Raw genomic sequence first — 17,099 nt, forward strand, 5'->3', positions numbered from 1 at the left:
AGATGGGTGGAGGGAACAAAGTCACTGTTAAGCCTGGAGGGAGTGGCATCGTGTTTAAACTGATCATACAAATTCCAACGAGATAATTTTGTTAAAAAATTACGTAGGACACGATTTCCACAGGACAATAAATCTATTTTTCCCTTTAACTCCGCGTCACTCATTTAAACCATGAGTCAATTCCTTTATGATTTGCAGCTGCCAACAACGGACAATAAACAGGATTCAGCTCTTTACAAGGTTTAGACATTGAGGAAATACTTCACCCACAAAATGACCATTTATATATCAATTACTCACCCCGTGTTACCTCTTCAAGAATGTAAGGTGTCTGTGCACTACTTGATATAGAAATGTTCATTCTGTGAGTGACATTCATTTATAGGAACAGTTTGACATTTTTAAAAAGGAACTATGCTTAATCGTCGAGTTAGAAGAGGAGATCAATACCACTCTTTACCGTCTCTATGGTAAATATAAAGCTACATGTGCTGCCAGCAGCCAGTTAGCTTAAGTTAGCACAACAACTGTAAATCAGGGTAAATAGCTAGCCTGGCTTGTCAAGGTAACAAAAGGTCCCACCCACAACGAACGCATTATATCTAGTTGGTTTAATCTGTATAAAAACGTAAGTGTAAAAAACAAGAGGTATGTGCTGGAATAGTTATTGGCCAGATAAAACAAACAAGATATAGCACATTAACTAGTGATCTTTAGAGTTGCTGATTGTAGATTAGAATAGAATTAGATTAGAAAACCTTTATTAATCCCCAGTGGGGAAACTCATTTGCCACCCCAAAAACTCATACAGACGACACAGTCCACAGTACACAACAGACAAAGACACATTACAAAGAATAAATAACACCAGACGATGCCATATAAAACATGATCGACATCAGAAAGATAGAAACCACTATTGTGTTACCTTTGTACAGAGGCAGACTAGCTATTTCCCCATTACCAGCTTTTGTGCTACACTATGTTAAACAAACCCGCTGCAGAATATAGCTTCATATTTAACGGACAGATATGAGGATGTATCGGTCTTCTCATCTAATAACCTGCCAGACAGCGATCATATTTCCTAAAAAGTCAAATTCAACATTTAACGACAGTAAGAATCTTAGACTGCTTTCAGTGAAATAGGTATGTAGGATATTAAATGTGATGCCTGTGACAGATGTTCAAAACTGTGTACAGAAGAGTCTAGTTTTGTACCTTTGCGCTTCCTCACTCTGATGGGAAAGAGCTTTCTGCCATTGGTGTAGATGAGGAGTTTACCCAGGACACACAGCGAGTGGACAAAGAAGGCATATTCCAGCTCTTTTCCTGTGTAAACACTCCTCTGGACTGAACCTGAAACATAATTAACACAACAAAATTATGTCTTTTTCTATCCAATGGCTAACTCTTAACAACTGTACAGAACATTTAGTAGTGTTGCAAAACATAAAGAGAGGTTGTGAAGTGGTAGAATCAGCTGGCATGGCCAGGACTGATTAGTCTTTGTCAAGCTGTTGTTTGTCTTATTCGTGGTTTCAGTTGAATATGAAAACAAAAATATAAACTGAACGTCTATTCATGAAACAATGAAGAAGGCCCTTGTTATGATGCTGTGGCGGACAGACAGTTAAACTGTATTTCATATCTAAAGCTTCTGTAATAGAATGAGATCGACAAAAGTAAAAAAGACTGCGGTGCTTCTGGGTGCAGAAAATCCAAAAGAAGCTGAGCTCAGAAAAAATAAACCTCTGTTATGAGGAGTGTATCATTGACAGCGTGTCGGAGTATCTCCACTCATCCAAGACAAGGTCAATACGTTCAGTCTGGAGCAGCCAGCTGGCTTACAGCAGATAAAACACCGACACCGGCATTCCCATATCTCATTTATAACATTTTTACAATTAAATGTGCAGCTAGATGGTTTTCAATGACATCATGCTCTTCTTCACCAAATGTACTATCCCGTACCATTTCATCAAATCAAAATTCAACATTGAATCATCTTCTTGAATCCAATGATTTGAAATCCTTTATCGAATTAGATTTAAAATGTGACCTTTGGAGCACATCTTTGTTTGCCAGCTTTGCGTTCTTCTTCATTGCCTTTTTTGGTACATTGCTACACTTCTTAGAGCCACCAGCTGTTGACCCCAGGAAGCGGAAATCTGCACACACTGTGTATGCATGTACATCAAATACTCAACAGGGCACCTTTAACGTTTGTACATTTGCAGTTCACTAAAGGTATAAATAACTGAAAACGCAAAGAAGACGAGATATCTTCTATAACCTCCGGGTTAGCTGAGAAGGCATAAACAGTCTAATTAATGTCCACAACTGTAGTCACAACCTACAATGAGATAAGCAGCAGAAGATATGAGATGTATCTTACACACTGAGACTGAGATTTATACTCCAATTCTCACAAGCTACTTGCTCCAAAGACTGCAGCACATACGGGACAGACAGCCTAATCTACTGAGATGATAAAGTGACGAGTCTGCTATTCACATGCTTTCTATATTGTTCTTTGCTAATAAAAACCGCCAGGAGAGAAACAATAAAAAGGTTTGATGAGAGACTTTCATTGAGTGTACTTTTTCACCCATCCATCATTCTATTTTCTCTGTAGTTACTGTTGTTTTGGGGTTGTTTTTATGTTTTAGTTTTATATATCAAGATGATCATTTATGTGGATATGTGATAAAAAAAAAAAAAAAAGAAGTTCAGTAGTTAAGTTAAAGAAAGGGGTAGGACCTTCTAAGTGTTTACTTCTGCCTGTATTTGTTTATTTAGAATTTGATTTATATGTTTACTGCTCATTTTATTGGTTATTCTTGTTTTTTGTTCTTATTATATGTTTGAAATAAATAAATAAAATGTCTCTGCCTGGTTTATCTTTTGTTCCTCTTCATCTCATTTTTATTTCTTCTTTCAACGGTTTTTCTCTGCATCCCTATGTTTTAATGACAGCAGGGACAGCATGTGCGCATTAAGGAAATGGATTAAATAATGAACGCAAAGTCGAGGTACAAATACATTTAACACCCACAGGCTTCAAATGAAGCATTACTTTCTCATTAGGCTTTCACAGTAGTTCAGCCTGAGTGCATTATTATTTGGGGTTTGTTTTACAGGACACATTAAATCAGCATTACTGCAAATGTGCTGATGTTTGCCACAGAGAGTGAGAGTGGAATTTGGTATTCTCAGATATGCCTGAGAAAGGACATAAACCTGAAATCATGAGTTTACAGACTGTTTTACTCACCAGTGCTCTGCTGCTCTGCTGACTGGGGATCAGTTGTCTCATTTGTGGAACATTCACAGGATTCACTGTACTGGATACAATGCTGAAGGGCTGCAACAATCTGAAAATATGAAAAATTAAAACAATGCACGTTATTGTGGTTTCTGCAAACACCCGATCGGTCTGAATGAAATTACGACTACTGTGGCAAATGTGGATGTTGCTCTGAACGGGCCAAAGACCACAGGCTTACCTGAAGCATTCATACAGAATGTACAAGCTCCTCTCATCGATCCTCTTAATCAAGAGTTTTGAGACTAGAACGGTTTGGTTTAATCTAAGTCCTGTAGCATTGGAGGGAGGTTTAATGCACTGCAATGCAAGAGTAGTTCAGGCTTACAGTGCCTTTGGAAGAGTTATTGACATTTACGTTAGAGAAAGTTTCAGGGGTGATTCCACAGTAAGCCTCTCGAAAGTCAAGAGTGAGAGTTGAGAGGGAGGTTCAGGATTAAACAATCAATTATTAAATGTTGATGCGACACTCAACTCGTGTGCCCCTTTGTCTCAAAGACTCCCAACATTGACCTCTGTTTGGCTATGTGAGTTACACACACACACACACACACACACACACAAATAGTATAATAATAGTCTAAAAATGACTAGACCTATGTGTTCTATTTTGTTGAGTTGTCTACTTACACTATCTCAAATATTTCCGACAATTTTCAAACCCAAAGAAATTTGAAGTTGACAGTCAGTTTCATTTGGTCGCTTGTCAGCGTCATATCCCCGTTACCCCTTTGAAGTTAACCAGAGAAACGAGCTGAGCAAACAATAGCAGCAGCTCCTTTGTCCACTGAACCGCGTCGGAGAAAGAACAGATTTTGATTCTGTGAAACTGCTTCATTCACAATGTTATTACCGGGTTTCTACCAACTTTAAATGACCTTTGTCTGTCTGTTTTGGAGAGGAGGAGATCTCGACGGATAGTTCAGCTCCCGGTAAAAACCTCCTTAACGATCATAACTGATGAAATCCCAACCGGGAGAAGCTGAGTGCAATGGTGGTAAAGACAACAACTCCCATGATCCAATGCTACTTAACGATGTCATCAAACTGTCTTTTGTTTCCCTGCTACATACTGGTATTGAACATTACTTATTCATTATAATTATTCTGATTGCATCCAGTGTCATGGTACAGTAACGGTCGAGACTAGGAGTGCACATTCAGCTTCTTTTCTGAGGCCCAGGGACAAAAGAGGAAAATGCAGAAAGGACAAAGATTTTCAGCTGGAAATGGCTGATCATCCACCTCAAAGAGTAACCCAAGTTGTACTTTTGCAAGGTAAGGGTCGGGATCTAGTGGCCTGCAAGCATATCTGATTTGTTGCAAATTCCTTCCATTTCCTAATTCATGCACAGTTTTGTCTTTCTTGAATGCAATCTACAGTGCAATCATTTCTGTTGCCTAAATGAGGTAGTGGGTTTGAACGCCCTCTGGAAAGAAATGTAATTCATGTTTCGTTGGTTTGTTTCCCTACAGCGCTAAACGTTTCAGAAGTACAAAAGGAGTCAGTGAGAGGTATTGATTAAGGAGTGAATCACTCACCAGAGACTTGTACTTTCTCTCCAGGAGTCTGAGAACCACAGTCCTACTGTAGCATCCATGCTGAGCGGAGGAGAGGTCAACAGATCGAGATGAAAGAGAATATATGAGACAGAGTACATCCACCAGAGAGAAAGAGATAAAGACTCTTTTGAGCAACACATAAACATAAACACAGTAGTGAATATACAAAAAGGCAATCTGCACAAATAAAAAATGACTGTTCATTTGAAAAACACACCATCCACTTTATAAACCAGGTTGCTTTAATATCCAGTAAGGCCAGGAGATGAACGGGTTCCAGGGCTTTCTCTGTGCCAGGTGAGGCTGAGCCATGTTCGTGAGGGAAGGACAGCAGGTAGAGGGTGCTCTCTATGACTTCCTCCATATATCTAAAGCCAGGTAGAAATATAACAACAACAACAACAAACCGTTGCAGCATACTGAACATACATCTTACTGGTATTAAACATCTTTTCATATTTAAATCAGGAGAGAGACCTGTTGGGGTGAAAACTCACTTCTCAGGATGGCGGATCCAAAACGTTGGCACCTCCTTTTGAAAGTCATTCATCAATCGAATCTGAGGCGAGACAAGACGGAGAGATAGAAAGCTTTAATGGATTCGTATGCTGATACACTTTAAATACTGTAAGACAAAACACGCTGCACCTGTTTGAGAAGACGACTGATCTCAGGTCTGTTGATGTCGATGGAGGCTGAGCCAGTTGGAAAGCTCAGCTTTTGAGACACAAAACTTGACTCCAAACTTTTAGCTGCACATCAAAAGGCAAAATATACTTATTAGAAATCTTGTAATACACGCAAGATCATATTGGTGTTTGTATACATAATGCAGCACATACATGATACATTTACAGTGCAAATATTCTTGATTTAGCAATACAAAGTAATTAAAATGGATATTTTACAACCATGTTTTTCTGTCTAAGTGATAATGGGAACATCAATTTTTGAGATTGGTCCAGTATTGAGCGAGAGCGCTGCAGCCTGCAGCCGCTAAACGAGCAGCAATGTCATCGCTCGGTGTAACTCACCAACTATTTACGTCTGTGTTGGAGTACATAAAGCTTTGCTTGGCGATATCGACAAGATTTGCAATGGCATGGCTGAAAATGTAGCCGATTTCAACAATATGGATGCAACGCAAGACATTTTAGAACGACAACTCTCCGTACGAGACTTGGTTTGAAACAATAACGATCAAGTGAAGGTACAATCTGAGCCTGTCAGCGGCAAAAACAATCCCTCAATACCGGACCAATTTAAAAAAGTGTTGTCTCCATTAGTCACTTTGACACAAATACATATGAAATTAGGGTCTAGAGCAGGGGTGTCAAACATACGGCCCGCGGGCCGGATCCGGCCCGCCACGTCATTTTATGTGGCCCGCGAATCTACCAGCAAAAAAAAAAAAAATGGAAATCGCGCACGGCGGAGCTCCTCCCCGATCCGCGCGCACACACCTCCACCAGCGTATGTGGCAGCAGCAGCCCCCCCCCCCCGCCGACAACCGGCCCTTTGGGGGCAACCATGATGCCGATGCGGCCCCAGAGCAACAATGAGTTTGACACCCCTGGTCTAGAGTATCCTTTAACATTCTTAAAATAAAAACTATATATTGTAAAACTAGATCGTCCACATTGAGGCCTGTGAATTATTAATTCAGTATAAAAATGTATATTTCAAAAACTGTGTAGATAAAACTAGAATTACTATCTGCATGGTACCACTAGAGGTATGCTGGGAAATATGTTTTCTTCAGAAATAAAGAGGAGCTGACCCTTTAAAATGTAATTTATTTGAACTGAAAAATGATTGTGAACCATTGTCTATTGTTCAGATTAAACATGAAGGTGTCCGTTCAGAAGGGCCTACCCAAGCTGGTGTAGAGCTCTCGTGTCACATTCAGTGGAGAGGAGGAGAAGCTTTTAGCAAAGAACTGCAGTACATTATCCTGATGGAGATACGCAACATACGTTATCAGCATAGACACACACAGTCAAATACACCTGATGAATCACTGCTATCTGAATGTTAAATTATAAGAAAATACAATGAGAGGAAATTAAACACGATTGTTACAGAGCAGATGTGCAGCCTCTACTGCGAGAGAGGCCTGCATATTAGCTCTCAATCATTAAGGGAAAACAGTGTTATCTTGTTTTCTCTGGTGTGGCTAAATGACACGCAGGATGATGAACAGTCCATTTATTCATCATTCATTAAAAAGCCTGAAATTGTTCATAAAAACAACATGATTGTTATTGATTCATTTGTAAATGATGAATTGTGAATGTGTAGAGTAGGTTGCTCAGGACTCACGCTGAGGTCGGGGTCGGTCAGAGCTGCAGAGAGATTTCTGCGCAGGCTGCTCCAGCTCTCACAGCTCAGCACATCAGACGGATTGGCACAGCAGAGAGCCTGAAGAGCCTCCCAACGCACCTACACAGAGTCACATCACTTCACCTGGACTTCACCGATAATTATATTCACATTAAAAAGCAGCGATTCACAGACTTTGTGAATTTTGACCCCTTTGAGCAGACAGGTGATCTGTGCCCATTGAGGGCTATTTTTAAAAGGTTAGCGACACAATAAATCAACTTTGTAGGCAGGGTTAAGAATGGTGATGCCGGCTACCGAGTTCTATTACTTACTAGTCGACTTACAGAAGTAACAGCTCTTAAATCCACATATTTCATTGATCTCTGAATTGAGAATTACTTTGGCAAACCGATACTGAATGAATTAAGTGAAACAAATTGTCAAATTCAGCCTGATTATTACGCTAATGTCTACTGAAGAAAAACTGTTCAACCAAAGTATCTATTTATAAATTTCACTTTTAGAAGCCTGAAGAAGTAAATTGTGTCATATTTTAGTAGAAAAATTGAAAATATTAAGGGAACGTAGGATAAAATAAAATCCTGTATTTACAGTACACCATCATAATGAATGTGTAAGTGAGACCTTCTACCTCTTGGGGTCTGCTGGGGTCAAGTTGTTCAGCCAAAGCTTGCAGCTGCTCTTGTCTGATGAACGCATAACTCTATAAAAGGACAATGGAGATGAAACACAAATTATGATGATCCATCATAAAGCAAAATAAAAAAAGAGCTCTCAGTCTACAGTCTGCAATGGAAGGGAACAAACTCCCCTAAGGACACCAACTGCGACGAATGCCATCCAGAGATTAAGATACTATCTTGACAATTTACGAGAGTCATTAACAGCAATATAAAATCAGGCATAAATAAATAAATAAAATGTAACCATTTATTGCCACCAGAGTGCCTCGATAGTGTATCTCTCACCTGATTGAAGGAGGAGTCGCTGTCAGAGCAGTTGTCAGTGTACTGGCTGTTGGACTGACTGTGCTGCTTCTCTCTGTGCATCTCCTCCTTCCTCATCTGGTCCTCCTCAAATTTGTTGATTAAAGACTCCACCACCATGACCATGGAGTTTTTCAAGGGCTGCATCATCTGCTGGTACCTGGCATAAAGAATATAGAAATTAAGATTCTCTTTCCCTCTCTCTAGGAAGGGTTACAAATAAAAACTCTAAACATGCATACACTTAAGTTGAAAATAAGTATCATACAGCGAGACAGTGAAGGATTTCTGATGCTACCACAATTCACACAAAACTAACTTATTATCTATGAATGACTACAATAAATGAATCATAAACATCTGGAGAAAACAGAGGAGACAAAGCTCAGAGCTGCACTCACTCAGCTGAGTCCCTGGTACTTTGGGTGACCGCGTGGATCAGGGTGTCGTGCCCTGAGCCTATAGCATGTTGTCCATCTCCTCTGGTCAAGTTCTTGGTCTCCTCCTCCACCACAGTCCCCAATGACCTCTCCACATACTGACGGAGATACTTGACAAACTCATAACTGTAAAGAGAGCAATGACGGAGTCAGACCTACTGGATATATACTGTACATTAAATGTGAACAGATGGCCTTACTTGTGGAAGTTCTTGTCAGTCTCCTCCAAGTGAAGGAGGATCTCTTCAGCACATTCGGTCGACGGGGCGCCAGAGATCCGGTCGTTCATGCTTCTCAGAAGCTGCTTGAGCAGGGATTGCAGCTCTGCTTCATCTTCAGCTGACAACTGAGACATCTCTACTGCTGGCCCCTACCATGGGACAGAATGGAGTGAATGGTTTTCGAATGTCATGATGTAGTTGATCTTAAAACTGCATTCATGAAGTTAAAGGCACGAATTGATTTGCTTCCAAACTGTATCCAGAGGTTGTTTGAAATTGAAGAGAGCAGGCAGTAGGTTGTTCATAAAAACAAGTGTAAGGACAAATATAAATAATAGATGTATATCTGTCAAAAGGGGTGAATTTATGGAATGCGCTTTTATTTGACAGCTGTAGTTACTAGCTTACAGATTAAGATGTTATAAACAAAATATATGATCAATTTATAAATTATGATACTGTGCTACAGATTAAACAATCCGATAGTATATACAAGTGATGGTAAGTAAATGTTAAAACGTGTTGTACGGTTAAAATGCTTCTCATCAGTACTAATATTCCAATAACTTGATATAGCATGATATAATAATATAAACTCTTGAAAGGGACCATTCTGCCCAACATGTACTTTTACCTAAGTAACATTTTGAATGTAGGACTTTCACCTGTAACAAAGTATTTTTAACTTAAGTATAAGAACCAAGTACCTCCTCCACCACTGGTTTTAATGCTCAGACGTGTTGGCTCATTAGCTCATCACAAACAGGTGTGATAATGAGCTAATTTACCTTAGAATAACATATCTCAAGATTAACGGTTTACACAGCCCTTTCCTCTCATATATACAAATACAAATCTAACAGAAATATGAATTGGTCAATGTTATACATCCCACCTGACGATCTGATGTTTTACTGTCTTTAATTTAGAGCCTAAATGAGTTAATTGTTTCTCTCTGGTTAGCTCGACGTTGCTAAGTGCACCACTGTAACACAGCTAGCTAGCAGACATCAGAGACTACCAAACACTTCCCCGCTGCACGAGACACCCATCCGAACAGAAACACGTCGTGTGCGGTATATGTTAAACCAGTCACCTCTCTGTTAGACTTGTAACAGCTTTTATCCAGGGAGCATTTGAGAGCACTTACAACCAAGCTCTGGGTCTCTATGGAAACGTCCACATTGGCGTTAACTGCGGTGCATTATGGGATGTCCAAAGAAACAAACGCTGCCTTTTGGAGCGTCGGAAATATGTGTTTTACAAGTAAGATAAAGATGATTAGAATATCTAAAAGCTTCTTCTTTTTTAAAGACACATTTAGGAACAATCAAGATCTCGCAGAGAATAAATACATGTTAAATAATAAAACACAAGTGTTACTAATAAAAATATATGTAAGGGGGATTTATACATATTATTAAATAATGTATAAATATTAAATAAACAGGCATTTCTTTATCACTAGGCATAGGAACAAACAAAGACTTCAAAAAGAAAGGGCATATATCAAAACAATAAGAAACGATATACTTCCCCACAAGTACATTTTTTTAGGTGATGAGAACAATCATTTGAAATAATGTACAAACCAAACAAAGAATGGCTCATTATTTATCCACTTGCTAAACTGAAAAATGCAATTTACCCTTAAGAATGACGATCATATTAATCATTTTAGAAACCGATAGGTGTAAATTATCCATATAAAAAAAGAGAAACGTCAAAAGTCGGAGGGTCCACTTTGAATTCGAACCTTTTTAAAGAAATTCTTCAACTGGGTAAACCGTATGAAGTATTTTTAAATGAGTTTCAAAGTTTAAAGTTTAAATATTAGTGTCTGTTATCCAGAAACCGTCGCAAAATCCAACCATGCCTGATGTAAACACGGCTAAGAGACGGAGTTTCTCATGTGGTCTCGAATGCAGCACCAGTGAAACACATGTGTCACGTGACTCAATGTTTTGCTTCTTCTACCGTGTGCTGAACAGCTGACATCTCTGCCTGCTGGAAACGTGTGTCAGAGCTGCAAACGTTGCCTTTATCAGACATTTACTATGTGAGAACAGCCACAGGTTTTGTTCACACGCCCGAGTTGTTGGTTAGCGTTACGTTTGGAGATCACAGCTTTAAATCGGCTGAATAAGCTATTAGCTAGCGAGCTAGCATCATCAGCATCCATAGTGTCGACTATGGCGTCAGTGGACAGCTTTCAGTTCTTGTATGGAGAAATTTCTCGATCATGTAATCCTTACTTTGAAACCCTGGCCCTGATCGGTGCTCTTTACGCGGCCAGGAGGGCGGTAATCCTGCTGAGAGACTGCTGCGCGTTGGTCAGGGTGCATTTCCTGCCAAGAATTTTCCCGAGTAAGAAGCTCACCCAGAGATTTGGAGACTGGGCTGTCGTTTATGGTAAGGATGCAGCAAGTGACCTCAGCACAAACTAGGAGAGTGCATGACGTTGTAGATGTTTTGTGACAGAGGGGAGAGGAGAGTCCGTTCCATGTCTTTTATTTTAGTGACACAAATCACCATTTAGGTCATTTATCAAGCAACGAATGCCAAATATTCAGCCTATCTGATTTGACACTATGCTGATTTTCTTTCTATGATGTCATTGTTATAATATATTTTGGGTATTCAGCTGTTTGTCTCACAAAACAAGACATCTGAACATGTCATCCTGGATTTTCTGACACTCCTAAAGTGATTAATCAATGAAGCAAGACCATAATTGGCAGATTGCTGCAACGCTAACTATAACACACTACAGTGAGACTTTGGTACCACACTAATGTTGCTAAGACAGTTAGGTACGCAAATAATGATCGGTTAATTATGTTATATATAACAATCAGTTATTCATTTGGTCTATAAAATGTGTAAAACTAGTGACAAATGCGTGGGGAGTGACATTTTCGAATTGCTGGTTTTAATCAACCAGCGGTCAATAATCTGAAGATATTCATTTTACAATTCTATAAAACAGAGAAAAGCAGGGTATTTATGATACATTTGAACCAGCAAATGTCTGGCATTTTCCCCTGATAAATTCAAAATTGTTGTTGTTTAATGTCTTGGCAATCGATTAATCCGCTCAATTATTTTAGTAACAAAGTAAATCTCAGGTTTTGAGGTCATGGCGCTGTTACTGTGCTGTAGTTCTCAGTTCTATGTCCTCATTCCTTCCTAACATGACTTTCATTGATATATATATTGTCCTCTGTCCTGTCAGGTGCAGCAGAGCCTGTAGCCAAAGCCTATGCAGAGGAGCTGGCCAGGCACGGAGTCAGCATTATCTTTGTCACTCGGGACCACTCCTCTGTTAGAGACACCGCTGCAACCCTCTCCCAAAGCTACAGAGTGGAAACTGTTGTCATACTAGCCGACTTCTCTTTGGACCAGGCAGCCAGCAACCTCATCAAAGAAGCCATGAGGGGTAAAGATATCGGCTTCCTGGTGAACTGTGTGGAGTCTGTGGCCTCCCCTCAGAGCCTGGTTGAAATGCCCGAGCAGAGCCTGTTGGATTTGGTGAATAAGAACGTTGCGGTCGCTACTTTGATGACCCGCTTGGTGCTGCCGGGGATGCTGGAGCGCAGCAGAGGAGCCGTGGTCAATATATCATCGGGGGCTTGCGCCAAACCCCTGCCTGGAAGAGTGACCCTCACTGCCTCCACTGTGAGACAAAACACTGAGGAAATCTCCTCTAGTATATAAAAGGACATTTGTTAATACATATTGTAAATATTCCAAAAGATGTCTATTGATGCTGGTATTTCCAAGCAGAGTAAACTTTTTAAAAAGTTCAGTCCAACTAAAGTTTGAGGGTTATGTGGCTAACATACCCACAAGCAAATCAAACTACATCCCTTCTGCTGGCTGTTATTCATTGTTCTTCTGCCCATTTAAGTAAAAGACGCTTGACAATAATCCTCTTTCCCTTTCTTATCCTTACATCTCAGGGCTACATGGATCATTTCTCAAGAGCTCTTCACCTTGAGTACAGCGGCAAAGGGATCTTTGTCCAAAGTCTGACTCCTTTCCAGGTAGACAAGGCCTGATATGACCATTAATTAGTGTGTACTGAACTTAAATATATATTTATACTGCCAACCAAAATATGTCTTTTACTATTGCACAAGTTATTATATAAGTTATTTTACTGCTATTTATAATTAAACAACATCTGAGAACTTTGGCTTCTTTTCTTAAGTGAAAATAAGTTTAGTAGAAAATCAAGTGCTCTAAAATTAAAAGGTTAATATTATTTGTATACCCTGAGTTTTAATATGTATGTCAGTGCTTGATATACCGCATGTGTGTGTGTGTGTGTGTATGTGTGTCCAGATAGCCTCAAGTGAGCGACAACCATTCTCATCATCGCCACCGGGCTGGTTTGTACCAAAGCCAGAGGTTTACGCCCGCCACGCCGTCTCCACCCTGGGCGTCTCTAATAGGACCACCGGCTACTGGCCTCACACACTGCAGGTCGGCACAAAATAAGTCACGATTGGTTGTCATTTGTAAACTCTCGGACAATTACACTACATGGAACACATTTCTGGATGCTGATGTGTGTCTCTCTGCTGTTTTTCTTTTCTTTTCTTCCCAGTATGGACTGATGACACGTATTCCAGAGTGGATTTGGGTTCTTGGATCACGTGTGCTCATCAGTTAAGAGCTCACCTCTCACTCCTCACTAGTTACTGGAACTTCTCGTTACTGGAGTCATGTAGGTTAAGTGTGTTAAACTTTCAGGCTCTGTTGAGGTTGGTGGTGGCGATATTTTCTTCTATTTATTTAGTGTCAATTTCAAAGAAAGCTGCAGTGGAATTTGAACTATATATATATTACTCCTGTATTACTACATGGTCTGACCAATCTGTGACATCTTAAATTGTGTATACAGGTCTTTGTGGTGGTCAGACATGAGGCTGGGAACTGGGTTTGACTTTGAGTTAGGATTGTAAACAGGTACAACATAATATGACATCATTTGGTTTAGTGCTTGGACATGTAGTTTCAACACTTTAAACGGTTGGATGAAAAAATATTTGAAACCCAACATGGGTGATAAAGGCGTGGTAAATATAGAACTGAAGTCAAATGATTTTATTTTTCTATGTATTTAAAAAAGAGAGTTACTCACTGAAATACTTTTGTTTCGCGAAATAGAGTTCAGTATTAAAGTGCAGTTGAGATCAAAAGCCTCACCTCAGATGTTACAAAAAAAAGACAGTCAGAAGAAAACAATAATAAATCCATCTGCAAACAAACAAAATCATAAGATAAATTGCTGATCTGCAAGACCTTTTCACATCTGCATCATTAACCTGTGTCGTGGTTTGTGTTATGTAGGCTCTGATGTTCAGAACGTCTTTAGAAAAAGTCCTACTACTACTGCTAGTCTACTGCTTTTTACCCGCACTGACCACACCTACAGTATATGGCACACATACAAACAGCAAATGGCATTCTCCCCAAAACCAAACCCAACATCATTCAACCTTAAAGGAAGAATGAGAAGGATTTGTCAGTCGGCCCCTCCTCCCCGGCTGTATTTGTGTTTCTTCTGCGTTGTGCCCACCTTCTTTGTAGCCTCCTCTTGGATGCGTGCTTACGCTCTGGCACCTGGATCGCTACGTTGTCATTGAGGTTGACGCCCAGAAACGTCCGGAGCACAGCAACATGAAAAACAGGAGAAAATACAAGCAGAGGGCAGCGTCTCTGCAGACACAGACACCCCCGCACGACCTTGTGGGTCATAAGTGATGAGTGATCAGGATTATTTTTTTAGGAGTCTATACATTGTTTTTAAGGAAATCATACTCATTGTTTATTTACAGAGACAGATTTATATCATAATGAGAATCGTTTTTACGAGATTGATTGATATTTTAGTGAGAAAAAGCTGCATTATGCGACACTAACCAACGTGTTCTTCTGATAAAAATAACCCGATCTCAACGTAAGAAACATGTTAATTCATTGTTTTTAATTTTATACATGCAAGTGTTTATAGCGAATGCGCGTGTGGTGGTGAATGGGAATGATATCTTTAAGTGTCATTGCTCAGAGTACAACATTCAAGCATATCCAGGAGTGAGTTTGAAACGCGATGAAGAGTGAGATTGTGATGTTTTGTTTCGTTGAGAAACTATATTTGAGCTAATTTACTCTATGTATATATTGCTTCAAAATAAATATTTATATTAAGAAATGTGAACAGATTCAGATATTGTGTTGAGTGGTCGCTTACACATACAATACAACGTATAATATGTTGACTTAAATATGATACGTGTCGTCATTGCACCAATTAGACCAATAAAACTCTTTCTCCATTCCTATACTGTCCTGTCTTCTGAATCTAAGTATGCCAAAGTGTCTCTCTTTAAGGATAGTCCGTTATCTGACTGGGTAGGGTGTTTCCTGTAGATGAGATGTTGACTAATCTATACGCTGAAGGCCACAAACGCTCTGTTTTTCTCTTAAAACATTAGGGTAGCGTAAATCATTTACGTGAACAGACCCCATGCTGACTGCCAGAGTTTACTCTGCGACCCTTCAGCCAGGTCACAGACTGCTTGTAAACCTGATAAACACGCATGAGGTGCAGTGTGACCGTAAAGCCACGTGCTGCAGAGCAAACCTGGGCTGTTTTGGGAGGGTTTCAACACAAAACTAGGATCTTACAGGTCTGATTGTTTTTTTTCTGAGGCATTTAGTAAATGTCTACGTGAAATAGGTAATGGTGAGAAGGCATTTTGTTTTAGATCTGAAAATACTGAAAAACATAAGAAATAAAGGAAATATGATAACAGACTTCCTAATACACTTTTATACAGCTCCTTTTCATACAAATAATGTCGCCTTAAGTGCTATAACAATTAGGAGAATCGAGAAATAAAGCAACACCTGCCCTAAACTAAAAAGTAGCAGTACAAAATAAATTAAATCAATACAAAATACCATCAGAAATGGCAATAAAATGATATTCAAAATAGTGGTAGAGATACAGAAAAATATGGAATTTACTTAAAATGTAAAGACTAGAGTTAAAACTAAGTTTACGACAAACAGAAAGTTATAAGATGCCCTTTTGAGTATCCTTGGAAATGGTATTCCACAATTTGGGAGAACAGCTATTAGCCTAGTTTAGAATTGCTTATACAGACAGATTAGTGAAACTGTAAAGAAAAGGTGTCTTTAAGCACCTACAACAGACATTTTTAAGCAATTTATTTTGCGGGGACAAAATCGCCATCTTATCCTCCAAGCTACAGGTGCGCCCCATATCAAGAGGTTTGGTGTTGGTCCAGAACTGCTTCAGTGATGCTTGTCCGAGTCTGTGGGAAAGTCTACTGAGGGGATAAAACGCCAAACATAATATTCCCTCACTTGGTGTTTTGTCCGACACGTTGGTCTAAAATCTCTTATAGCTGTTGCGTTAGGGTTGAGATCTAGTGACTGTAAAGGGCACACAAACTGAATCGCACCACTTTCATTCACTCCTCAAACCTTCGAAGCGCCTGCATCTGTTCCCCCACTTATTTATTCAGGTGTGAAGCAGAATTGCCGCAGATACAAGCAACAGGACAAAACAAGGCATTTACCAGCCACTCAAATTCAGTGTTGGGACTGGAGGATGGTTGTTGTGGTTAGGATGGTGTCCTTCCAGATAAGATGCCAAAGAACCATGAAAGAACAGCTTCTTCCACACTCTCTCTCTTTGTCGTCCTTCAGAGTCATCGCTCTCTTCATTCACCTTTTTCCTCTTTGGGTTTGTTCAACTGGTAAGTAGATTCTATTTACAAATCTATTTTCTCAGATTTTTGTGAAAAGGGGAAAAAAAAGCATATTGTGCTGTGCATGGACTGGAAATAATTGGAAGTTTAACAGATTTATTTTTGGAGTATGTTGGTGTACATTACTGTACTATGCAGAATTTGTACCATGCACAATCTGAAAAACGCTAAATATGCATTTGTATTTCAACATGTGAATGCAGAACATAACGAGAAGTTCAAAAAGTGTAACTATGTAGTGGATATGGCATGGATATGGCATATTGTAGGATGAAATCCCATTCTGAAACGTAAATAAGACATTTAAAAAAATGTGATTCATTACAACTAACACATCAAACAGCTACCAAATGCTTCACAAAATAGTATTCTGATTAAATAAACAGATGCCAACAGAAACAAAACAA

The 17,099-nt window shown here is 39.5% G+C and overlaps 2 protein-coding genes across 2 annotated transcripts in view; one reads left to right on the forward strand and one right to left on the reverse strand.

The window, feature by feature from the left end:
- Window positions 1–9,018, reverse strand: part of tbc1d32 (TBC1 domain family, member 32) — a gene marked incomplete at its 5' end in the record, with an annotated part of 70,929 nt that extends 61,911 nt beyond the window's left edge. Inside the window, 12 exons of the mRNA XM_079180883.1 lie at window positions 1,222–1,359; window positions 3,278–3,377; window positions 4,871–4,930; window positions 5,109–5,259; window positions 5,389–5,450; window positions 5,540–5,643; window positions 6,767–6,845; window positions 7,214–7,333; window positions 7,869–7,940; window positions 8,206–8,383; window positions 8,625–8,789; window positions 8,864–9,018. Coding sequence (XP_079037009.1) covers window positions 1,222–1,359; window positions 3,278–3,377; window positions 4,871–4,930; window positions 5,109–5,259; window positions 5,389–5,450; window positions 5,540–5,643; window positions 6,767–6,845; window positions 7,214–7,333; window positions 7,869–7,940; window positions 8,206–8,383; window positions 8,625–8,789; window positions 8,864–9,018 — 1,384 coding nt within the window. The remainder of the gene's footprint in view (window positions 1–1,221; window positions 1,360–3,277; window positions 3,378–4,870; window positions 4,931–5,108; window positions 5,260–5,388; window positions 5,451–5,539; window positions 5,644–6,766; window positions 6,846–7,213; window positions 7,334–7,868; window positions 7,941–8,205; window positions 8,384–8,624; window positions 8,790–8,863) is intronic.
- Window positions 9,019–10,883: 1,865 nt separating this feature from the next.
- hsdl1 (hydroxysteroid dehydrogenase like 1) lies at window positions 10,884–15,224 on the forward strand. The gene is made up of 5 exons (XM_079180365.1): window positions 10,884–11,296; window positions 12,120–12,562; window positions 12,847–12,930; window positions 13,232–13,372; window positions 13,497–15,224. Exons 1-5 carry the CDS (start codon window positions 11,077–11,079, stop codon window positions 13,560–13,562), a joined length of 954 nt encoding a protein of 317 aa, XP_079036491.1. The 5' UTR covers window positions 10,884–11,076; the 3' UTR covers window positions 13,563–15,224.
- The last annotated feature ends 1,875 nt before the right edge of the window (window positions 15,225–17,099 follow it).

Source organism: Pholis gunnellus (genome assembly GCF_910591455.1).
Source record: "Pholis gunnellus genome assembly, chromosome: 19".
NCBI classification, from domain to species: domain Eukaryota; kingdom Metazoa; phylum Chordata; class Actinopteri; order Perciformes; family Pholidae; genus Pholis; species Pholis gunnellus.